This window comes from Lepidochelys kempii, chromosome 2 (genome assembly GCF_965140265.1).
Source record: "Lepidochelys kempii isolate rLepKem1 chromosome 2, rLepKem1.hap2, whole genome shotgun sequence".
NCBI classification, from domain to species: domain Eukaryota; kingdom Metazoa; phylum Chordata; order Testudines; family Cheloniidae; genus Lepidochelys; species Lepidochelys kempii.
In genome coordinates, this window is record NC_133257.1 from 59,366,204 (window position 1) to 59,392,261 (window position 26,058).

Genomic DNA, 26,058 nt, shown 5'->3' on the forward strand with positions numbered 1-26,058 from the left:
AGGATACTGAACGCTTCAGTGTTTTCATTGTGAACACTAGTTTAAATAATTGGAGTGAGCAAGAATCTTGTGTTTCTCTTTGCACAAAGGGAACAGTTGGGTCAACCCACTTTTAAAACTACAGGCATGGTGAGTGAGTTTGTGTGTGTATGGGGGTGGGGGGGATGTGAGAACCTGGATTTATGCAGGAAATAGCCCAGCTTGATTGTCATGCACATTGTGTAAAGAGTTGTCACTTTGGATGGGCTATCACCAGCAGGAGAGTGAATTTGTGTGGGGGGGTGGAGGGTGAGAAAACCTGGATTTGTGCTGGAAATCACTTTAGATAAGCTATTACCAGCAGGACAGTGGGGTGGGAATAGGTATTGTTTCATATTCTCTGTGTATATATAAAGCCTGCTGCAGTTTCCACGATATGCATCTGAGGAAGTGAGCTGTAGCTCACGAAAGCTTATGCTCTAATAAATTGGTTAGTCTCTAAGGTGCCACAAGTCCTCCTTTTCTTCCCACTGCATTCTGCATGAGGCTCAGAATTGCAAACAGCCTGAGCTGCTGCAGTAATTTAAGAGAATAAAATGAAGTTGCTACATTCCACAGGAGTTAACTGGCCATAACAATGCAAGTTGAGTCCATTTACTGAATATGGAAATAATAGTTATTATTAAGCTAACCAACAAGAAGTGTATTCTTAATAAAAATGTATGTTCTTCCCCCCGCCCTCCCCTGGGGAAATCATATGACTGTAATACAAAAATTGCTTTGAGGGTGGGTCAGAGATTACATATAGCAAAGAGTTCTGTGACTAGTGAAAAATTCTGTAAACTTTTGACCCTGCAGTCCCAAATGGAGCTGTGTGGAACACCTACATGTGGCAGGACTTACACATGTAGTCAGTCTCTATCTTTTTACAGCAATTATGATCGTATTACACCAGGCACACTGGGGAAGTCAGTTTTGTAACTGTAATACAGTGTTTTTTTGAAGGTTTTGAATTTGCAGTTGGGTGTTTCATCGTTGTAAAACCATCAAGTAGTTTAGCAAAAATAATTCAACTTTTGTTGTTGTCGTTGGACTTAATGATTTCCTGACTAGTTTGCCAAGCTAGCTTTTGAATAAAAAATTGTTTTGAACTGAAAGTCTCTTTGACTGCCAAAGATTGCTAAGCTTTAAATGTCCTGTGAAACTTTTAGACTGTACTGTTCTGCTAGTGATTGGAGGGAGGGAGTGAAAAACAAGCAAATTTAGCAAGGGATCTGAGAAAATAACACTCAGCATTAACCTATTAACATTTATTTTGGTTTAAGAAATTAAACAAATAACTTGGCTGAACAATCTTAAGTGTGTAAAACCTAAACAAAAAGCAAGTCATGATTATTATTTTGCCAGAAAGTATCTATAGCATTTAGACCAGCACATTCGGTATCTTCTGATTTTTACCTGTGAAATATTTGGCAAATTAGACTTTTGGCTTCTGTAAGACTGAAGAGTTTTGTAAACATGGGGATAATTGTCCCCTCTCTCTGAAGTTTAAATGATCAGTTAACAAAATCAGAAGCCCAATAAATGTCAAATTATATTTTTGCCATGTGCTACAGTTATATTGTCATCCTCTCCTTTTTCATGTAACTGGCTTTCAGGGAACTGATTGAAGAAGAGGGGTGTATGCACGTAGGTGTGTGTAGACTTCTTGTTTCATGCATGGCTGCATTCATCACAATTTGACATATTGGAATCAAGTAGGAATAGCACATGGCAAGTTTGTCTTTATTGGTGACCCAGCCAGTATCTTTCTCCCTCCCTTCCCTCTTCTGGATTTGCCAACTGGCTTGTAAATTTACTCCTGTGCCAGGTATTAGGAGGCTGAGCATAGGCAATCCAGGCTTTTAGACTTCTCCATTGAGGGAGGTTACTTTATTATATCTGTGGTTCATATTTCCTTGAGTTTTACAGAGTGACTTACTAAGAGTAGAAATTGGAAACATATGATAATAAGATCAACATGATAAATTGTTTCTGGGGGAAGGGAGAAGTTTCAAACACTAATAGAAAAGTTTTTTAAACGTTCATGCTGAAGCTTGTGCTGTGCTTTGACTGAGCGGGGTTTAATTCCAGTAAACATCTTTCCTCCTGAGACAAAATCAGTGCATTTTAGCCATGTCTGTACCTGCAGCAGAGAGCTGATGATGAAAGCTTTCAGGCACTTAAATTGTTTTGTGACTACCATAGATTTTGAAATTTTCTCTATCATTAAAATAGATTGAAATGAAAACTTTAATTCCCAAAAACTAAAGGATATAAACAGATTCTGTTAGGTAGGTAGAGGCTTGAAGAGGATTGTGTCAGCCCAAAATTGTACATATTATTAACACTGCTTTGTTTGCAAATCCCTTATTTCTCAAACATGCAACAACAAAACAAAAAACCTTAAACAAAACCTAACTTCCAGCACTGATGAATATTCTTTAAATAGTCTAAAGAAATAAGCATGATATTAGGAGTCAAGTTGTAGTCTCAGCTCAGTCACTGGCTTGTTGTATGATTGTATGGTTTTGGGTTAATCACTTAATTGTCTCAACATCTCTATCTGTAAAATAGGAATGATGATTACTTGCCTACCTGCCTCACAAGGAGGTAGTTGGGATTACTTTGATAGTGCTGGTGCAATGCTTTGAAGATGTAAAAAACTGTATGTATTAAATACTACTATTTTTTTAGGGCGTACAATGGATGGGAAAATTTAGTCAGGGAACAGTTCTCAAGGGATATGAGTTACTTTGTTTATCTTGTCTATCTCTCAAATCTTTTAAATTGTGAAAATATATTTTAAAATAATTTTAGAAAGTATTCCCAAGGTTTCATTGATTCAAATGAAAATCTCACTGAAGAATGTGAAGTTAACATTTTTTATGTTCAGCACACAATTATCCTGGATGTGATAGAATTATTAATATTTTTGTTGCTGTAATTTCAAAAGTAAAATCCACCAGTTTAATAAATCTGTTTATATGTTTCTGGAATATTTAAAATATGTTAACATATGAACAAAGTTGAGGGCATAATTAAAATCAGGCCTGGTCTACAGTACGCGGTTATTTCGGAATTAGCTGAGTTACTTCAAAATAAAACTGATTCCGTCCACAAGACCAAACCAGTTTTTTCTATTTAAAGGGCTCTTTAATCCGATTTCTGTACTCCACCTCGGCAAGTGGAGTAGCGCTAAAATCGAGATTGCAGTTCCGGGTTACAGATATTGTGGACGCAATTCGACGTTATTGGCCTCCGGGAGCTATCCCAGAGTGCTCCCTTGTGACCACTCTGGACAACACTCTCTCAACTCCTATGCACTAGCCAGGTAGGCAGTAAAAGCCCCAGGAACTTTTGAATTTCCTGTTTGGTCACCACCATCACAGGTGACCATGCAGTGTCCACCATCACAGGCGACCATGCAGTGTCCACCATCACAGGCGACCAAGCAGTCCCGGATTCACAGACGAGCTCCAGCATGGTCTGAACGGGAGGTACTGGATCTCATCACATGCTGGGGAGACGAATCTGTTATGGCAGAACTACGTTCCAAGAAAAGAAATGCAAATACGTACGCTAAAGTCTCCAAAGCCATGACGGAAAGAGGCTACTCCAGGGACACAGAGCAGTGTCGTACAAAAATCAAGGCGCTCAGGCAAGCGTACCAAAAAGCCAGGGAGGCGAACGGGCACTCTGGGTCACAGCCCCCTACATGCTGCTTCTACTGTGAGCTGCATGCAATTATGGGGGGTGACGCCACCACTACTCCACCACTGTCTGTGGACAACTGCAAGGGGAGAGTAGCACGGAGCGAGGAGGATGCGTTTTTGGAGAACGAGGAAGAGGAGGACAGTGCACAGGCGGCAAGTGGGGAATCCGTTTTCCCCCCTAACCAGGAACTGTTCTTAACGCTGGAGCCAATAGTCTCCCCCATTCCCAAGGCTTGCTCCCGGACCATGACCCTGGAGAAGGCACTTCTGGTGAGTGAGAGCTTGATTGGAGCCACGCGGTGGGGGTGGGGTAGGTGATCATTCCAGAGAGCCCACTGGCCCTCCTTTTATATGGCAAACCCACCAGGCATTGCTTGCTATGGGAAGAGGGGCCCGGCAGTTTGAAAGCATTAAAATGAATGAGGAAGAAGCAGAATCCCGCTTGCCTCTCAGGCTGCCTGCAAGCTGAATTCTGTTGCCCGGTCGCATGTGATGGCTTACTCACACCAAAGTTGCAGGCACTTCAGTATAAGAGGCAAAATGCAACCTTATATAGAAAGAACATGTGCTGTGTACGATGAATTGCCTGTTTCACTGAGAAAGAGTGTCCCCTTTGTTCTCTAAGATGTATCTTTTAAAATACTAATCTCCCTTTTTCTTCTCCCGCAGCAGGTGCAAATGTTTCAACGTGGCCTCTATCTACTCTGTCCCAGAGGCTGGTCCATTTTTTCCTGCCTTCTAATCTGAACTCGGGATGACATATTTGCTGAGCTCATGGAGTCCTCCTGCACTGCTAGGGCTCAGCTGAATGTGTGGAGGCAAACAATTGCGGAGTTCCGTAAACGTTACATGAACATGAATACAAAGAGAGGAGGGATGTGCGTGATGAGAGCAAGCAGGATGCTATGGTCAAGCTCATGGGGGAGCAAACTGACGTGCTCCGCTGTATGGTGGATCTAATGCAGGAAAGGCAGCAAGACCACAGACTGCTGCTGCAGCCACTATATAACCACCCTCCCTCCTCCCCAAGTTATTTGAACATGGGGGGGGGAGGCTACGGGGACCCACACAGTCAACCCCAGGGGATTGCACAAGCAGCAGAAAGCTGGCATATCCTAAATTTTGATTTGGTTTCTGGACTTGTCCTTCCCTCCTCCTCCACCCCCCTAACCCAATATCCCCCTCCCCCATCTAGCTTCTGATTTCTTTCAATGTTTTGTGCAACAAATAATAAAGAATGGTTTTTAAACAATTGTGACTTTATTTCCTTTCATATATATAGGGGTTGGGTAACTTTAAGAGAAACAAACACAACGTCACACCGTAACCTGGCCAGTCATGAAACTGGCTTTCAAAGCTTCTCTGATGGGCAGCGTGCCCTGCTGCGCTCTTCTAATTGCCCTGTTGTCTGGCTGTGCGAAACTGGCTGCCAGGCGTGTTGCCTCAACATCCCACCCCACCATAAATGTCTCCCCTTTACTCTCACAGATATTGTGGAGCACACAATAAGCAGCAATTATAATTGGAATATTGGTTGTGCTGAGATCTAACCAAGTCAGTAAACTGCACCAGCGCGCTTTCACACGTCCAAAAGCACATTCTACCACCATTCTGCACTTGCTCAGCCTGTAGTTGAACTGCTCCTTACTACTGTCCAGGGTGCCTGTGTACGGCTTCATGAGCCATGGCATTAAGGGGTAGGCTGGGTCCCCGAGGATAACTATAGGCATTTCAACATCCCCAAGAGTAATTTTCTGGTCTGGGAAGCAAGTCCCTTCTTGCAGCTGTTCAATCAGAGCGGAGTTCCTGAAGATGCAAACGTCATGCCATCCCAAGTTGATGTCAGTGAAACGTCCCTTGTGATCCACCAGTGCTTGCAGCACCATGGAAAAGTACCCCTTGCAGTTTATGTACTGGCCACCCTGGTGTTACGGGGCCAAGATAGGGATATGCGTTCCTTCTATCGCCCCACCACAGTTAGGGAATCCCGTTGCAGCAAAGCCATCCACAATAGTCTGCACATTTCCCAAAGTCTCTACCCTTGATTGTAGCTGTCAGGCATTGCAAGCTTCCACAGGGTTATGGCCACTCACTTCTCAACTGCGAGGGCTGCTCTCATTTTGGTGTCTTTGCCCTTCAGGGCAGGGGACAGCAAGTCACAAAGTTCCATGAAAGTAGCCCTATGCATATGAAAGTTTCTCAGCCACTGGGAATCATCCCATACCTGCAACGCTGTGCGGTCCCACCAGTCTGTGCTTGTTTCCAGTGCCCAGAATCGGCATTCCACAGCATGAACCTGGCCCAACACCACAATGATCTCCTAATTGCCACATGCTGTGCTTCTAGGAACGCCTGTGTCCATGTCCTCATCACTATCGTAATCGCGCTGTCGTCGCTTCCTCGCCTGGTTTTGCAGGTACTGCGCGTACCGCTGGATAATGCGCAAGGTATTTACAAAGGTCAAAACTGCAGCAGAGATCTGAGCGGGCTCCATGGCTATGGCGCCTGCATGGGTAATCCTGGAAAAAGGGCACGAAACATAGGAGAGCAGAGTGGCAGCGGAAGAGGTGGTGTTCGGTTCACAATAGCTGAAAAAAGGTGGGAAATGGTTGTCTTCTGTAGCTTTCACGAAGGCGGGAGCCCAGGACAGACAACTTGGAGAAGCTTGGTAGCATGGCAAGAGCGGGAGAGCAGAGTTGGCGGCGGAAGCTGTGTCCTCTAGAAAAAAATGTGACTTGCACTTTTTACAATACTAATCTTTTCTTTTCTTTAGTTTCTCTTCTTTTCTTGATTAAAGATCAATCTATCCGTCCTACTCCCAGACTAATAGAGCAATCTATTTTATATATTCTAACTATCTGCAAAAAGGCTAAAGTGGCTCTTCTAGAATTATGCAATTCTAGTGTAAAGGTTTCCTGTTTGACTTGCATAAAAAGTTCTTGTCTGCACTCTTACGAGTAGGTAAAACTTCGGTGTACAATGTTAGTAAGCTTAGTTTCCTTGTAGTGCATCTCAATATATCTAATTTAGTTTTTCTATTGTATGCATTTTGAAAATGTGACTGCGACATTTCTTGTGCTGCAATTAGAAGAAAAGCAGTCTACGTATTTGTCTTCTACTTCCAATTTTTGCAAGAAGAGAGATTACCTATTTCTACTTTTAACAAAATAGCCTTACATATCTAGGAATCACATATCATGGGAATTACAGAAATGTGTGTAAGAATTACAGAAATGTTTATACCTTTTCATATTACTTTTTATTGAGCCAACATTTGCATGTTATAACTACCTACCTACCTAATTTAATTAAGATTTTTTATAATTAGTGTTTTAAAGGACACCTTCAAGGTTTTTATACTGAACATTGAGTATGCCTCAGATCAGCTATAGTTTTATATGAAGTGTCCTAGATTCTGAATATTCAGATGGCTTTAAAAAATAAAACAAAAATTCTAATTGCTCCATTGCCACATAATTAATAAATACCAGCTGCTATTTTGTGCAACCCACAAAAGCAGTAGTATTTACTCTGTAGCTGAGGTTAACAGTAATAATTTGCTCTCATACATTGCTGACCATCTGAGGATTTCAAAACATTTTACAAGTGATGAATTCAGGCCTAAGTAAATGAATGCTGTCCCTAGAACTTTAAATGCCACCAGATATAGGTGGTAGAGATACAGCTATTTTCACATAAGACACTAAAATGAAGTTGAAATATTTGTTAAAAGAATGTAACTCTGTTAATTTTAGCTCGGTTCCCTTGTAATCTAGGTACTTGGACCCCATCCCTGTAGTATTGATGTGTGTATTAGAGAGACATTTTATTTTTAAACTTCAAAGAGGCTATTGCAAACAATGGAGATATGTGTATATGTGTGTGTGTGTGTGTGTGTGTGTGTGTGTATACACACACCAAGTAACTTTATATATATATATATATATATAATACACACACCAAGTAACTTCTTTAAAATCTAAAATAAGAGCAGAAATTTGACATTTATTTTCTGTATCAGTTCAGAATCAGATTGCTGCTAGTCTTTACCCCGGGGGAGGGAGGGGGAGCTTAGATCACTGTTTTGACCTCATGACACAGCAAGAGCAACTATTAGTGTGCAGATTAGTGAAAGCTGATTGGCTAAAGCAGCAGCAGTTCCCATGTTTGGAGACGTGACCACTTAAAACTAATAAGATTATAATAGTTTACATAGTATCTCCAGCACAGGTGTTGAAAGTAGTAGCAAAAAAAATTGGTAAGGAGCTTAAATACGGTAATGGTATGTGAAGAATACTGGTGAAATGCATTCCATGTTTAGTAATAACAACAAGCTTCGCACAATGAACTGCAAGTCCCACCGTGCATAAGCTTGTGTTCATTTTTGTCCTTGATGCCGCTATCACTGGTTACACTTCTCAGTCATATGGGAATCAAAGATTGAGCCCTACTCAGAAGCATTACTTCTTCTGTTCATTACATTAAAATATTTTTGCAGATGAACATAAATAATAATACTTTAACAGCTTCCTGTGAACCCTATGAAGGGAATTTTGATTTCATTTTACTATCTGGAGAACTGAGTTTGCCCAAAAGAATGTATCACTTGCTCAATGTTCAGAATTATTTTATATTTTGAATGCTTAAAAGTTCACTTCTGAAATAATTATCAAAACTAGTAAAAAAATTGCTTAGTAGCAGATGGCTTGTTTGTACAACACCATATGCCTTCACTATCTATCTTGCAACATTTACCTAAAAGTGAGTATTTAAAAGTATTTTTAAAAGAATATTTCTTCTTTATATATGTTAAATGAAGCCTTGGTGGTTTCTTTAATTTATCACAAAAACCTTGTGAATTTTGTCTTTTTTCTAATGCATAATAATGCTAGGTTTTATAATGCAGTTTATTTTGACCATATAGACAATCTTCGTAATGTGACATTAGTCTTCAAGTTGCACTGTGCGCAAGGAGTCATAAAATTTAACCTGCAAGAGTAGATATCTTTTACAATTCATATAAAAGGTACCTTTACCACTCTTCTTTTGTCAAACCTGCTCTGAATCTTAGTGGATGATAGCTGATCCCACAGAGAGCTGGAGAGAGACAGTTCTGTAGATACTTATTCAACAGATCCTGACAGTTCTGTCTATTACTTTAGTGGCAGTTCACTGCGCAAGGTTAATCTGAGACATCTGCCCCAAGGATCTACATCTATGCGACCTGATCTGGCACATTCCTACAGTTAGTAACCTTTCCTCCTCTGTTGCCCAGTAAATACATTTTAGATGTAGCATGTATAAAACATCATATGTCTGTTTAAGCTTTTTGGTGGGGATAGTGAAAGCGCAAAACGGAATTCCTTGGGTGAAAGATGGATATGTTTACACAGTAAATAAAAATCCATGGCTGGCCTGTGCCAACTGACTCAGGCTCAGGCTGTGGGGCTGTTTCATTGTTGTGTAGACTTCTATGTCTTTGGTGTATAGACATAACCTGTGACCAAAATAAATAATATTTTGGTATTTGTTGCTACATGGCACATTCAGCGTGCACACTATATGGTTTTAGTGTATTGAAGACATGCTTACAGGACTGGTCTTTGGGGGGAGACATTCTTTAAGAATGTTTTAGATTTCACCTAGCTAATAAGCATATAATAGGGAAATTGTGCTTTGTCATGGGAATTTTTATTCAGGTTTTAATAAATAGCTTAATGTGATCAGGAACAAATGCAAATTGCAAAATGATAAACATTTTAAGAATAAAGAGTGAACATAATAGATTTTTAAAAATATTGAAAGATAGGGAGATTAATAAGGCTTGAATTTAAATAGTTATTATTTCAGTAACCCAAAATATGTGTTTTCATAGTGTAGTGAATCAGACTTAGCAAAAGGTTAGCATGATTGCTAATGTCTGTGGGCCATTACCTCCTATCTAATATTTGAAATGTCTGTAGTGGAATTTAAAAGGACATTTTGTCTTTTTGAGTGTAATCTAGGTTGTTCGTTGCAGGCCCAGCTCCTTATTAACACTTTGCGCCTGTAACCACTTAGATTAGGAAACCTGGGACTATTCTTAACTATATAGACAAAGTAATTCTTGCACAAATTATAAACACACCTAATGATTTTAGATGATTTTTACTATCCACTGCTTTCTTACTGGAACTTAATAATGCTCAGTGTAAACTAACATCAGGCAAAATCCAGGTTTTCACCTTTACCCATATTCATTTGAAAAGAGAAGGGTATGAGAAGATGTGGCAGAGTAAAACCACTGTGGAGAGAGGGAGTAGTGCTACATCCAAGTAGGATATTTTCCAGGAGAAGTCAGGAGGAAACAAATAATTTCTGGACTCTTAAAACACAGAAAGACAGTTGGTTTGAAAGCTTTTATTTCGACAGTTCACGAGTGGTTTAAAAGGAATCTGTACTGAAACTATCCCTTTAGGTGTGGTCTGCTGCCCTCTTAAATTGGATTTAGAGATCATCTTTCTTGCTCTCACTGTTTATTTGATGCCATCAACTGGCACACTCCCCTAGAGTTTCAGGCACCTTGCTGACCTGATTTTTGCTTCTACCTATCCACCCACTGCTTTGGTGAGTAGCAACTGGATATTCCTCTACCACTAGACTTGTTAGCTGTGACAAGTTACTAGCACATGGGCATTCTAGGAAATATCAGTAAAAAAGTGCACAATATAATATAAAATATAGTAAAATACAATATGTACACTGTGTGTATATAACACATTAGAGGTATTGTGGTGCTTTGATGCAATAGTCATAGGAATCATGTAAGTACCAGAGACAGATGGATAGATGTTTGGCTTATTTCCTCTTCTCTCCCCTATCCATCTTCGTCACCTTCTTCCTAAATGCACTATTATGAAGGAGATCCCCTACTCAACATTCCCTTTGCTGCTTTAGATCTTTCTCATTTTCTGTCCACCTTCAAGCATCCACTCAGAAATAATAGTTCCAGTACAATAGCTTTTAATTCAACAAGTTTTGTCAGTGAGAAGAATATTTTGAGCTGGAAGTGTACCGACTCCATCTCCTTCCTTGACTCAAAACTCACATCTTTCTATTTTCAAAATCAAGGAATTGGCCCCATTATTTACTTCACAAATGTGTGACTTTGGCTGTTATCATTACCACTTCAGTATTGTCTCCATCGGAGACAATCTTACCCATTATTTCTATCAAAATGTTTTCATACTTTTAGCTCCTTTAGTCCTGACTAAAGTAAGGCCCTCTTTTTATGATCTCCTTAAATACCAACTCGCCAAATAGCAAAATGTGAAAGCTCATCTCACCTGTCAAATAGGGACATATACTAGTTTATTAAAAGCACGCTCCTCTTTATTTTGCGTAGATGTTTGCAGAGTTTTGAGCATTTAGAGAGTCACTAAGCACATATTGTATTAAAATCACATAGTAAAAAACCACATCAAAAAATAAAAGTAACTTCCTCAAAGGGCCTCCTCAAAAAATCTCTTCTCCTACAACCACCCCTTAATCCTGGTGAACCTCAACTTTCTTGGAGTAGTAAGATCAATGAATACCTACAGTGCCCAACATGATTGCCTAAAGAATCCGCTAGCTCCCATACAAACTTACTGTAATATTCATTCATACCCTTGGTTATCTCAAATTAGTCTCCAGTCACTTCTGCTTAACTGTTGCTTGAGAGAACAAGTGAAGTTCTTGCCTGGAATGTCACCAAATCTAGGCTCTGCTGAGCAAAGATGGGAAGTAAATTCCAAAGCCTCATTGTCTGCCAACTCTCCTTCTTTTTCAAACTCGGCCCATTGTAAGCCTGAGCATCCCAGATCCACTAATTGCCATGGTATAATACTGTAAGTAAGACAATATTTTAAATGTCCAGGACCCTAAACTATTTGCTCTTTGTCTTTATTGGTCAAAACTATCATCTTAAACTTCACCCAGAAATCACTCAGTAGCCCATACAAATGATGGGACAAAGGTGTAATGTGTTCTCTGCATGAAACACTACTTAACAATAAGGGCCACTGAGTGTGCTGTAGTGACTGTACATGGGGTTACAACTTAAGACAATTCAGCCCCTGAAGCTAGTGCAGTGTCCCTGCTTTTGATGTGGAGCTAAATATTGTAAGCACCCAGCACGAGTGCTCAGAAAGCTGTGTTGGTTGTCTGCAGATGAAATAGGGCGCTAATAGTGACTTTTGAAAGTCTCTTAAATGGTTTATGTCCAGTTTACCTGAGAGATCGTCTCTCTCTCGTCCTGTGTTGTACTGCTGAAATTGTGGTCAGCACTGCTGCTCGGTCTGGAGCTTTCTTGATTTGATGCTGCTGCTGTCAGCAAGACATTCTCTGTGAGAGCCCTTTAACTTTAGATGTGTTGCAGTTCTCAGCTCTCCCCCCCCCCCCCAATCCTACCTCCGAGGTATTTGGGCAGAGGAAGGAATGAGGTTTAGGTGGGGTTTAATTTTTTGGCCAGGAGTAATTATATTTTGGGGGATGGACTGGACTGTGATTGAGAGGGCACTTGCATTCAAAGTAAGTGATTTTAAAATGATATTTATTATTAAATTGTGAATTTTAAGCTTTGAAAGGGGAAGATACAAGAGCTTCACTATCTTTTTTTAAAAAAAAATAAATATAAATAAATAAATACATTCTGCACTAGCTACAGTCTATTAATATTTTTTTACGGTATAGCCCTATGTAGTGTGTGTTGCAATACTCCAACTTGAAGGTAACAAAGGCATAATAATCACACATCTAAAAGAAAAAAGTGCAATCTCCTTGCTGTGCACAAATAAATAAGTAGCGGTCTGAATCATCAATACTTGATGATTCAGTCTCGCCATCTCACTGGCCTTGTATCATCATCATTCTCTAATTTGATACACTAAATCACTGAGTTCAGAAATATATGAAAAGCATAATTTTTATATTGTTTATATTTGTTATTATATTAGACTAAGGTAATGATGGGAAAGCGTTAAAGGAAGGTGTAAGAAGTGAAAGTATGGTAAATCCCATTTCTTTTGCACTGAGGGAAGCCATGATGCCTATCAATTCTACCTGCATGATACATTGTAACTAGGGCTCTCCATTAATAACAGTTAACTTACGCGATTAACTAAAAAAAAAAAAAAAGAATCACAATAAATTGCACTGTTAAACAATAGAATACCATTTGAAATTTATTAAATATTTTTGGATGCTTTTCTACATTTTTGAATATATTGATTTCAATTACAACACATTACAAAATGTACAATGCTCACTTTATATTATTATTTTTATTACAAATATTTGCACTATAAAAATTATAAAGTGTACACCTCATACAAGTACCATACTGCAATATCTTTATCATGAAAGTGCAACTTGCAAATGTAGATTTTTTTTTGTTAAATAACTGCACTCAAAAAAACAAAACAATGTAAAACTTTAGTGCCTACAAGTTCTACTTCTTGTTCAGCCAATCGCTCAGACAAACAAACAAGTTTGTTTACATTTACGGGATGTAATGCTGCCTGCTTCTTTACAATGTCACCTGAAAGTGAGAACAAGCATTTACATGGCACTTTTTTGTAGCCGGCATTGCAAGGAATTTACGTGCCAGATAAGCTAAACATTCATATGCCACTTGATGCTTCTGCCACTATTCCAGAGGACATGCTTCCATGCTGATGATGTTCGTTTAAAAAAATGCATTAAATTTGTGGCTGCGGTCCTTGGGGGAGAATAGTATGTTTCCTGCTCTGTTTTGCCTGCATTCTGCCATATATATATTTCATGTGACAGCAGTATCGGATGATGATCCAGTACATGTTGTTCATTTTAAGAATACTTTCACTTCAGATTTGACAAAACGCAAAGAAGGTACCAATGTGAGATTTCTAAAGATAGCAACAGCACTTTATCCAAGATTTAAGAATCTGAAGTGCCTTCCAAAATCTGAGACGGACGAGGTGTGGAGCATGCTTTCATAAGTCTTAAAAGAGCAACGCTCCAATGTGGAAACTACGAACCCGAACCACCAAAAAAGAAAATCAACCTTCTGCTGGTGGCATCTGACTTAGATGAAAATGAACATGCATCGCTCTGCACTGCTTTGGTTTGTTACTGAGCAGAACCTGTCATCGGCATGGATGCATGTCCTCTGGAAGGGTGGTTGAATTATGAAGGGACATACGAATCTTTAGAGCATCTGGCACGTAAATATCTTGCAATGCCGGCTACAACTGTGCCATTAAAACACCTGTTGTTGTCTCTTTCAGGTAACATTGTAAACAAGAAGCAGGCAGAATTATCTCCTGCAAATGTAAACGAACTTGTTTGTCTGAGCAACTGGCTGAAGAAGAAGTAGGACTGAGTGGACTTGCAAGCTCTAAAATGTTACATTGTTTTATTTTTTAATGCAGTTTTTTTTGTACATAATTATACATTTGTAAGTTCAACTTTCATGATAAAGAGATTGCACTACATTATTTGTATTATGTGAACTAAAAATGCTATTTCTTTTGTTTTTACCGTGCAGATATTTGTAATCAAAAATAATAATATAAAGCGAGCAGTGTACACTTTGTATTCTGTGTAGTAATTGAAATCAATATACAGTAACTCCTCACTTAACGTTGTAGTTATGTTCCTGAAAAAGGTGACTTTAAGTGAAACGATGTTAAGTGAATCCAATTTCCTCATAAGAAACATATATTAACAGCATGATTAATCACGATTTATTTTTTTAATTGCTTGACAGCCTAATTGTAACCTGTACACTTTTTCTATTTGCAAATATATCATCAGGCTGTGGATGCTTACCTTTTTTTGCATGAACAATAGAATACTATACTAATTTATATGTATAAAATCTTTCAGGATATGATCAGTAGTTACTGTACGTTTTGAATATTTAATGTTAAGCTGTATGTGGCTTTCCAGCCTTTGGCTGTGGTCACACAAAAAATATTCAGCCATTCAATTTGGGAGAAATACAGAAAAAATGTACTTTGGCTGTATTTCTATTTTGGAGTTCAGTGGGTTGAACTTTTCCTTTTTGAATCAGAATTGATTCACTGTCATAACATAACATTAAGGGGTTGCCAGTCTAATCATAGATTTAAAGCTGAGACCCTCAATACTTTGGGTTCTTAAAGATCGCATGGCATTTTTACTAAGAGTAAGAGGCATCTGCCAAAGTGCCTCATTTTCAATATGCATAATTACCTGCCTACCTAAATTTTGCTGTCACTTTATTTGGATGAAGTATTCTTCACTGCCCAGCTTTTTAAACTGCCATTCAGCATTGCTGTCACCAGTAGAAAGGCTGCATTTCTGTGGAATAGGAAGTGATCCCCGTTTTGTGTGTAGTTTGTAATTTTACAAAGGACCATTTATGTTAGCAAGAAGTGGGATGTCATTGTTTTAAACATTCAGTAATATCCTTCAGTCAGTGAATGCTATTATGTTTAGCACGTGGTTTGATTGGGATTGTTCCTGCCTCATTGCATTGCCTGTGAGAAAGAAGCATTTGGAACAAGAGCAGCTGACTCAAACTGAATGTAGGCAAGACTGAAGACTCCAGTTTGCTAGGAAATTACATTCTTCCCCACCCCCACCCGTATCCCCACCTAAGAGATGAGGATCTAGCCACAGTGGCCCATGCATTCATTACCTCCAGGATACAGTGAATCCTGTACTAAAGGTGTATCCTGGACTAAAGGTGGAGACAGCACAGTGACTCCAACTTGTACCAAATACAGCAGTCTGCATCTATTTCAGCCAAAACCAGAAAATATTCAAAGTCATTTTTCTGTGTCCTCATATCGCCATAGATTTTAAGCCCAAAAGGGATGCAATGATCATCTGACTTCCTGAATAACACAGGCCATTGAATATCACCAAGTGATTTCTGCATCAAATCCATAGCTTTTGGTTGAGCAACATCCAGTTTTGATGTAAAGACTTCAGGTGATGGAGAATCCATCACATTCTTAGGTAAATTATTCCAATAGTTAATTAGACTAGAATAAGACTAGAAATAAGGTGAAAATGTTAATAGTGAGTGTAATTATTCCAATAGCTAATCACACTCATTATTAAAATTTGCACCTTACTTCTAGTCTGATTTTTGTCTAGCTTCAGCTTGTAGCTATTAGAGCTTGCTTGATTAAAGAACGGTCTGCTTTTTCCCATTATATACGTGTGTAAACCATGATGAAGTCACCTCTTTACTTTCTCCTTGTTAAGCTCAGTAGATTGAATTTCTTAAATCTGTCACTTTAAGGCAGATTTTCCAGGCCTGAAATAATTCTTGTAAGCTCTTCTCTGACCTTTTCCTATTTCTCAACATTCTTTTTTTAAAGATAGACACCAGAAATTGTCACAGTATTCTGGTGATGGTCTCACTAATGCCATACACAGAGGTAATACGTCCTCCATGCTTCTCGATATTCCCTTGCTTATAAATCCTTCTTAGACTCCCAGTATATTTTCAGTGTTGATGCAAAGCCCTGGTCTTAATGTTTAAGGCCCTCCTTGGGTTGGGGCCCAACTAGAGAGCCCACCTCTCCTCCATTCATGACCCTTTAAGACCTCTGGCAAGTACCCAGAGCAAATCACTTGAGAACCAGAAATTAGATGTTCTCAGTTGACAGCTGCCTCCAATAGCGGAATTTACAAGAAGGGATACAGCTGAACCAGAATCTTATTTTCAGGTTAATAATACACTACAAGACTCACCTTTTTTCAAAAGCCTTCCTGACATAACCATGAATAACACATTACTACAACAATAACAGTGACGGTTTGGGTGGCGGGGGCTGGGGGTGGGGGGGAGTTAAAAATAAAATCCAAACCCAAAAGCAGAGTAAACAAGAATTACCAAAGTTTGGAGGAACAAAGAGCAGAGACCAGTATGGACATGTCTAGATGCATATCTCAATTGCTGTGTACGGCACCCAGATACTATAGTGATGAATTTTCTAGAAATACCTATTGTTCAGATACTGTGAAAACTTGCAAGTGTAACAGAATGAGCAGGAGACTGAGTGTAGTTACTTCTTGAGCCCTTTCTTTGTTTGGTTTTGGTAATGAAGTACAAACATCTCCCTGTTCAAATAACATTAACAGTAAGTAACAACAAGGAGATTCGGAGTTGATGCTGTGTTCCTATCTTTACTTCACCCTCTTATTGACAGGTGTTATAGGGAACTTAGTACATTGTATCAAGTCTTGCTGACCCAGTGAGATATTAATGTTGTCAGCACATAAGAGCTTTCCCATTTTGATCCTGGATTTCTATATAATCGTTGTATTCTCCAAGTAGCAATATCTAGATAATTTACTACCATATCTGAAAGTAGTACACATTGAAATACTATTCCATATTCTGAGATTTTGCATATTAAAAATAAGAATGTATTGCCTAGTATTCCTCATATGTTGTGTCTGCTAAATATTTGTTCTTCCAATAGCGAAGTAAGAAAATACTGTTATTAGGGGCACAAGAGAAAGCTATCACAATGGATAGTTAGGAAAGATAGGAAATATGGTAAGAGAGAAGAAAACATTTCACAAATACATTAGAACCAAGAGGGAAACCAAGGACAGGATAGGCCAATTACTGAATGAGGAGGGAAAGACAGTAACAGAAAACTCAACAATGGCTGAAGTATAAAGTGCCTTTTTTGTTTGTTTTCAACAAGAAGGTTAGCAGTGATCAGACAACTAATTGGTAAACATCAGTGTGAATGGGATAAGATCTGAAGCTAAAATAGGGCAAAAATAAGTTAAGAATTACTTAGACAAATTAGATGTCTTCAAGTCAGCAGGGCCTGACAAAATACATTCTAGAATAGTTAAGGAACTGAAGATATCTCTGAGCTATTAATTCATGGAGGATGGGAGAGATCCCAGAGGAGTGGAAAAGGGCAAATATAGTACCTATCTGTAAAAAGGGAAATAAAGATAATCCAAGGAATTGTAGACCAGTCCCCTTAACTTCTGTACCCATAAAGATAATGCAAATAATCAAGCAATCAATTTGTAAGCACCGAGAAGATATTAAGGTGATAAGTAACAGTCAACATGCATTAGTCAAGAACAAATCATGTCAAGCCAACCTAATACCCTTCTTTGAAGGGGAACAAGCCATGGGGAAAGGGGGGGAGTAGGGGGGATCTTGATTTTAGTATGGCTTTTGATACTGTCTCACATGACCTTCTCATAAGCAAACTAGGTAAATATAGTCTAAACCAGTGATACTCAGACTGGATCATGGGAGCTGCAAGTGGCACTTTAATGTGTCTCTTTGCAGCACATGATATTAAAACACTGTGTAATTTAATTATTAACCAATCAAGATGCTTTTACTGTTTTATTAACCAATTGTAGAATACTTGGTCTGTCATTTTCTTGAGAAAATAATAATATATAATATGAAACAATGCATTAACACTACTGTGGCTCTTTTGGGTAATGTTGGTTGCTAATTTGGCTCCTGAACCACTGAGGTCTGAATATCACTGGCCTAGATGAACCTACTATAATAAGGTGGTTAGATAATAGTTGGAAAACAGTACTCAAGGGAGTAATTATCAATGGTTCAAAGTCAATCTGGAAGGACATATAAAGTGTAGTCTTTCAGGGATCTCTCCTGGTTCTGGTTCTATTCAATATCTTCATAAATGGTTGAGAAAATGACATAAAGAGTACACTAATAAAATGTGTGAGCAGTACCAAGTTGGGAGGACCTGCAAGCATTTAGAGGAGAGGATTAGAATTAAAAATGATCTTGAGAAACTGGAGAACTGGTCTGAAATAAATAGGATGAAATTCAATAAGGACAAATGCAAAGTACTCCGTTTAGGAAGGAACAATCAGTTGCACACATACAAAGTAAGAAATGACTGCCTAGGAGGGAGTACTGCGAAAAGGGATCTGGGGGTCAAAGCGGATCACAAGCTAAATATGAGTGAACAGTGTAACGCTATTACAAAAAAGGCAAACATCATTCAGGCATATATTAGCAGGAAAGATGTAAACAAGACATGAGAAGTAATGCTTCAGCTCTACTCCACACCGATTAGGCCTCAACTGGGGTATTGTGTCCAGTTCTGGCCAACACATTTCAGGAAAGATATGGACAAATTAGAGAAACTCCAGAGAAGAGCAACAAAAATTATTAAAGATCTAGAAAACATGACCCATGAGGGAAGATCGAAAAAATTGGGTTTGTTTAGTCTGGAGAAGAGAAGACTGAGGAGGGACATAAAAGGTTGTTACAAGGAGGAGGGAGAAAAATTGTTCTCTTTAACCTCTGAGGATAGAACAAGAAGCAATGGACTTAAACTGCAGCAAGGACAGTTTAGGTTGGACATTAGGAAATACTTCCTAACGTCAGGATGGTTAAGCCATGGAATAAATTGTCTAGGGAGGTTGTGGAATCTCTATCATTGGAGATTTTTAAGAGCAGGTTAGACAAACACCCATCAGGATGGATAGGTACATGATGCCCAAACTTTTCCTGTCGTACCCTTCCCCCTTACCAGTAATTAAATCTGTCTTCATCCCCCTTCCACTACTGCCAAGACTTCCTCAGCTGGGCTGAAGGTGGAGCTGGAGGTGGACCTGTGGCTGGGGGGTGAAGGGGAGCTGGGGCTGGAGATGGAGCTGGGCAGAGGGTGGAGCGGGGCTGCATGGTGCTCCCTCCCAATCTCCCATGGGAGCTGGCCTGGGCCCCGCTACGTTTCCCCCTCCCCTCCCCCCCAACATTCTTGCATGCCCCTTAGGGGAGACGTGCCCCATAGTTTGGGGACCACTGGTCTAGATAATACTTAGTCCTGCATCAGTGTAGGGGACTAGACTAAATGACCTGTCAAGGTCCCTACCAGTCCTACATTTCTATGGTATCAAGCTCTTCAGAGCCAAATTCTAGTAAGTTTTGATATTTTGCATGCTTTTTATACTAGTAGAGCTCTACTTTTCAAACCTTGGTCTCACAAATAGTCCTTATGCAGGTGAGTAAACCTGTAACAAAGTCATCTTGAGCATCTCCTCATTGTCAGAGGTCACTCTGCAGCTCTGTGCCTATGCTTCTTCCCTCTCTTGGTTCCTCAATAAATTCAAAACACAACCTAAAGTTAGCTAAAACACCCCTCTTTCTGAGGGTCCAATTTATTCAGCCTCCTGGCTCTGACTTCTCTACTCCCCTAGTGTCAGGATCTTCCCTACAAATCCTTTCTCACTTCCTACAGTTTCCCAAGCTTCCTACTTCCTGCTGCTCTTTACGTGGGAATCAGCTATCCTCTATCAGGCCCCTTCCAGACTGCTAATGTGTCAGGTGGGCAGGAGTGGTTCCTTCATAAACAGGGTTGACTGGCCCCAGGCCTCCAGCTCTTGCTACACAGCTCTTTCAAGTCAAAGATATTCCCCTTTGGAATAAAACCTATAGGGTAAATTCCCTAAAAAGATTTTAAAAAAATTTGTTGGCAGTGTCAATATGGTTCAGTGTCACTATAACTGGCAATAACTGTACCCATGCTGGCCCTCTCAGGAGAAAGGCTAGAATTGAATGACCATGCAGACAGAGTTGCTGTCTTACCTTCCAAGCCACGGTTGAGGCATATTGATGAAATAGTATGAGAAAGCTGGCCCGGGTGCAATCAGCAGGTAGTGGATTGTTGGGGGTGGGCCAGAAGGCCGGCCCCACCTCATGAGGTGTCCTATGCCCACCAGCAGTGGCACCCCTCCTTGTTAGGAAAGCTTCAGTAGTCAAGTCCAAGTTACTCTCTAGGTTCTGGGGTTGCAGTTGGTGATAAGGTACTAATCATAAATTGTAATGGTAGGGTAGAACAGCTTCCTTTGTGCTCATTACATCCCTTTCTGTGTTCACCCAGTTTCAGTCTCCAACTCCCTGTGTATTGTTCCAAAAATTATTTTTCATTTCATTCAAGTTGTCCAAAACTAGAAAGAATGGTAAGTAAGCAAATAAAGCAAAGTTAGAAACCCTCTATTTAAAATAAGAAAAATATAGCTGTAACTGACCCACTTAAGAGGTGCACGTAATTAAATTGAATACTGTATTTGTATTGCTGTGACTGTTTTCCTCTTTCTTGCTGTTTTGACATCCTCACTCATTTTATCATGTCAGAAATTATAATTTCTAAGCTCTTTGGTGCGGGAACTGTTTTTTGGTGTCTACTGTAAAGCGCCTAACTCTTTTCAGATGCTATAAAATGAGATGTGCTTCATTAAGAAACATTAGGCAACCCTTTAATAGTAACTGAGATGCCAGTCTTCAAATGTGAACCTATATGGTCTCAAAACTGTGTAGGTTTTGGGGACATCTAGTCATCCCCAAGCAGTAGTAAGATTCCTATTAAACTCTACTTAAAAGGTCTTAAGGATTTCCAATGACACTGATTTCAATACTTGCTTTGGACGTGTTTATTTGCATGCTTGATCAAACCAAAGATGGCAAAGAGTCCTGTGGCACCTTATAGACTAACAGACATATTGGAGCATGAGCTTTCATGGACTCTTTGCCGCTTTTACAGATCCAGGTTAACACGGCTACCCCTCTGAAGCTTGAAACCAAAGATGGTTTTTCCGGTGTTTAATTACAGAGATCTCCTTGTTTCAATTCAAAGCAGGGTATTTTTTTGATCTTGGACATCTTATTTTTTAACTAATTTTAACTAATTTCCCGTTTTTCCTCTTCGTTTAGCATCCTGCTGTGTACTGCAATCATATATTCCCCCCTCACCCATTTCCTTAGTCCTTTAACTGTCATTCCCTGAGCTGTCTTTTTAAAGGCTGTATGGTTTCAATTCTTTTAATCCTTTATAGGCTTCTTACCACTATGGTGGTGCTTATCTGGACTTTTCTTTTTTTTAATTTACATGTAAATCCTTTCTTTATATTGTACATCTTAGTTTTGCCTTTATTACCGCATTGCATTGTTTTTCTGAAATTTTCATCTGCTATTGCCTGTAAGACTGTCTGCAGTACAGTATTATGTCTAGTCAGTGTGCTCCCATTTTATACTTGTTCCTTCCATTTTTACTTCTAAAGTGAACTATTTTGCATTTGTCCTTGTGGAAGCTCATTTTGTTTCTAGTGTCCATCTTTCTAATCTTTCTCTGGCTTCTTGAATATTAGATTTGCCTTCTGCAAATTCACTATTCCTCCCATGTTTGTATCATTGGCAAATTTAATCAGTGTGCTTTGCCACCTTTTTCTCCAGATAAGGAATAAATATGGAAGAATAATGTTGCGTCATTAATTTGCATAGATAAAAAGAAATACAGAGTAAAGATTGCTAAGTAGTGCCTCAGTCATCTCAGAAGAGTTGGTGATTTTACGTACCATGTATACTGCAATACGTAGATACAATGGGACTTTTAAGGAGGAAATGACAAAATTAACCTAGGCATTTGACATTTGTCCGCTTAATTGCGGATCTTACAATTACTGTATATTCTCCTCTCAGTGGGCCAGAGTGCCCCTCCCACATAAAAATGTTCCTCATGTAGATTCTCTAAATCATCCTTTTGGAGGGGAAGGGTGTAAGTGGGATTTGCTATCCTTGATAGCAGGACTATTCCCTTGATGCGGAGACCCCCAGGAAGGAGAGATACAAGCAGAAAAGGCTGTCCAACAGCTGCAGGACTGGATGGGGACAATGTATGCCCTACCAGTCCCACGCAGTCTCCATCCCGTCTGCTTGTGTGGAACCCTATTTACGGGACCTGAGACCTCTTTGCCTGGAATAGCCTTCCAGTAGGAGTTGTGGGGGGGGAAACAATTATTAGTTTGAAGAGAGAGTTGGACAAATTTATAAGTGCAATTGTATGATGGGGTTGCTTGTGATGATAAAGGGGCAGAGCTCAGCAGCCCTGCGGCTCACTTCCAGTTTGTCTTTTATGTCTGTAAAAGCTATTTCAGCTGGCCACCTGCAGGGGGCAGGAAGCCCATCCCACCCACTGCCCCTCCATGTATTCTGTGCTTCGTTTTGTTTTATTTCCTTCCTCTGAAGCATCAGGGATGGCCACAGCTAGAGATGGGACATTGGACGGGAAGGGCCAAGGCTCAGAAGTGGTACAGAGCATTCTCTCTCCCAGGTGCTTGGCTGTCTGGTTCTTGCTCACATGCTCAGTGTCTAGTTGATTGCCATATGTGGGGTCCTGAAGGGATTTCCCCCCAGGTCAGATTGGCAGTGACCTTGGGGTTTTTTTTACTTTCCTCTGTAGCGTGTGCCAGGATTATCTCACTTAATTCTTTCCCTGCCTCTGAGGGGGCCTCGAGCACAGGTGTACCTGAATCCCTCCTATTCTCTGTGGCACATAACAATTTAGTCTTCTATGGGCTGTAATACTTTGGTCTAATTTCGATGGTTGGGTTTAATGTGTGGGGTGATGTTGGTGTCCTGTGATATACAGAAGGTCAGACTAAATGATCTGGTGGTCCCTTCTGGCCTTAAGCTCTGATTCTGACACATGTGCCTATCTAAGGAGGATAATTTGGAATAATATGACATAGACAGAGAAAGTGGGGGAAATACTCCTTGGTGTTCCCCCCAAAAATTTAGAAAGAGTAGATGTAGGTCATAAAATAGTCCAACTGGGTGCTGCAAAACTCCAGTAGTATTTTACATAGTGTCTTTTCAGACCAAACTATACATTTACACCTGCACTGAAATGCAGCCACCTCTGGGGTGGAAGGTGGCCACCAACCAATACACTGTGTTGTACTGCACACTAGCTTTGGAGTGGACCAGAGCAAGGTTGTAGGGATCTCATCTCTTTACAACAAGTGCCATGTTTGAAGTGATTATTTAATTTCCATGTAGAAAAGATAGATTCTTGCTTTTAAAGTTTCATGGGAGCATTTTTCTCAATTTGTCTAGTAATATTTAGCTTTGAATTGGCTGTGTGTGTGTGTGTGTGTACACATATACACACCTTTGCATTGTTCTGACCACCATACCTTTAATAAGCGGGAAAACTCTTGATGGGTGTGGTGCTGAACTCCTTGGATTTGAACCGATGATTTCAGGAAGTCTGGGAATTCGGAAACTGATGCTGACATAACTACACCTGTCCCCTAGAACATATATATATATATATATATATATATATATATATATATATATATATATATATATATATATATATATATATATATATATATATATATATATAAAGCTTAAATTGCTTATTCTGGGTACTATGTAAAATTAAGATAAAGTTGGAGGCTATTTCCTTGAAAGGAAGGGATGGGTCTAAAAATTGAAAGCATCAGGGATGAACTCCAATTCGTTAGTTGATTGTAGTTTTGTGTAGTTTATAATACAGTAAGTTAATCCATAAAATGTTGCTAAGAGAAAAATATTCATTGCAGTTAAATTTAAATTAAGGATGAAAATTATATAGGGAAAAAGAGGAGAGTAAATCTGGCGTGCTAAATATCCTGCTTAGTTATTCAGTTTCATTTCATGTGAGGTGTTTGTGATCAGAGTGTGTTCCCTAGTGAAGAGAGAGAATTGTGCATCAGAATATTTTCATTAATTATTTTTAGTACAGAAAGTATACATTGTATATATTTCTCTTTAATACGATAGAATGTTGTTTAATTTGTGACAAAAAAGGCACATTATTTCAAGTGAGGTTTTATTTTATTTTTGTTTGGGGTTTTTTGAGACATACCCTTAAAAGCAGGAGAATGGAGGAGGGGGCTTATTCAGTCTATTATCATAAAGCTCTCCTAATGTAGCTTCTGAGTCATGTGACTGCAGAAAAGGCTATTATCTCAATGAAAAGGAAACTGCCTTTTAGAGCAGCAATAGAAAGAACAGAAGCAGGAGGAATTTTCGAGTGCTCCACCATGCTGGATTGTCAAAGGGGGATCTATTTGATCAGAAGCTAGAAAAGGATTAGCGTGGCTAGTTTGTCAGCTGTCATTAGAAGCAGATGACAGAGGAGATAAGCTGCTGTGTGTGCACGTCCTCTCTCAGCATGTGCTTTGGTTTACATCAAGACATAATGTTGGTTTGGGTTAATGGAGGGCTGTTATTCTAAGGCAATAAATTTACTGCTAATTGTCTTGGGCTCTTTTTTTGTTCTTTTTTAAATAAAAAAAGCAAGTGTGATGGATGGGGATTTTATTTACATTCCTATCTAAAGGCACGGAAAAACTGATGAGATCTGCCTTGAACTGCAGCGGCTGTGGAAGATTACAAGGTGTGTTTCTGAAGTGCTCTGACTTCATATTTGGTAATATTCTCGAGGTGTGTGGAGGGGAGGGGGTGTTTTTTGGTTTTAAGCATGACAGTTGTGAATTAATTTTCCTGTGTAGCAAATAGGGATTTGCTAAACTGATTTCTCAGTGATTTGTTATTTGTTGCCTCCTTTAATTACTACAGGTGACTTGCAGTTGTCTTGTGACAGTTGTATGAGGTTATGTGGCTAAATATAATAATGTACAGTATAGAGAAAATATTTCTTGTAAGGCTTTTGCTAATGCCCAGAAAAATATACAAACCCACCTATATATCCCATTCTCAAGGAGAAGGTGGAGCCCAAGAACAATATATTATTTTTCTATTGCAGTAATTACTATTCATTGTTTAAAACTACCTGATAATTCCTGTGCACAGATCACTGGAAAAAAAGGAGGGTGCAGATTAGATTGAGAATCTGTAATAATAATAATAGTCCTTTTTTTTTTCTCACCAAGGCCTAAAACAGGTGAAACACACTGGAACATTAATGAATTTCATGTTGCTGCTGTTATATAACTTTCTCGGTTCTCTAACCTTCCTTATTTTCTTTGTAGTTATCTGATCCTGGTTGCAGAATGACATTCAGTTAATCTTCACTGTGTATTTGTCTCATGTTGTACATGCTGATGCCATTAACTATCTCGGCTGTGTAGTGTTTTACCTTTCTCTTAACCTTGCAGGGTGCAACACTCAAAATTTTCTCTGAAAAGGGATAGCTAGTACAGAACTCTTAGATGGTGAAGACAGTGGCCCTTTCTGAAAGCTCTTGGAGCCAGAGATTGTCTGGTTTTGTGTCTTGTACAGCACTGGGCATATTGTTGAAGTTTAACGATAAAGAATAGTAATAATCCTACCCTGCCTCCTCCCCCGCCCCCCCCAAAATGGTAAAATAAAATTAATGATCAACACTCACAGGGAAACTAAGCTGAACTTCTGCAATATATTTTTCCTTTTAAGGGCAGGATGACAAAGGTAGTCGTAACAGAGCATTACTGCAGTACCAGTTGGCAGTGTTCTAAAAGTGTGTTATTG

The 26,058-nt window shown here is 39.3% G+C and overlaps 2 protein-coding genes across 16 annotated transcripts in view; both read left to right on the forward strand.

Annotated features, from left to right (window-relative positions):
• Positions 1-26,058, forward strand: part of NCOA2 (nuclear receptor coactivator 2) — a 259,281-nt gene that overhangs the window by 102,573 nt on the left and 130,650 nt on the right. The window contains exon 1 of one of the 15 annotated variants that reach the window (XM_073330894.1): positions 23,974-24,985. The exons of the other annotated variants lie outside the window; for them this stretch is intronic. The gene's annotated coding sequence lies outside the window, so the exon portion shown is untranslated. Of the gene's footprint in view, positions 1-23,973; positions 24,986-26,058 lie in introns of those variants that run through there. 15 annotated transcript variants of the gene reach the window in all.
• On the forward strand, positions 273-4,986 carry LOC140906625 (zinc finger and SCAN domain-containing protein 29-like). The gene is made up of 2 exons (XM_073330897.1): positions 273-4,004; positions 4,404-4,986. The coding sequence occupies exons 1-2, from the start codon at positions 3,417-3,419 to the stop codon at positions 4,479-4,481; spliced, it is 666 nt and encodes a 221-aa protein (XP_073186998.1). The 5' UTR covers positions 273-3,416; the 3' UTR covers positions 4,482-4,986.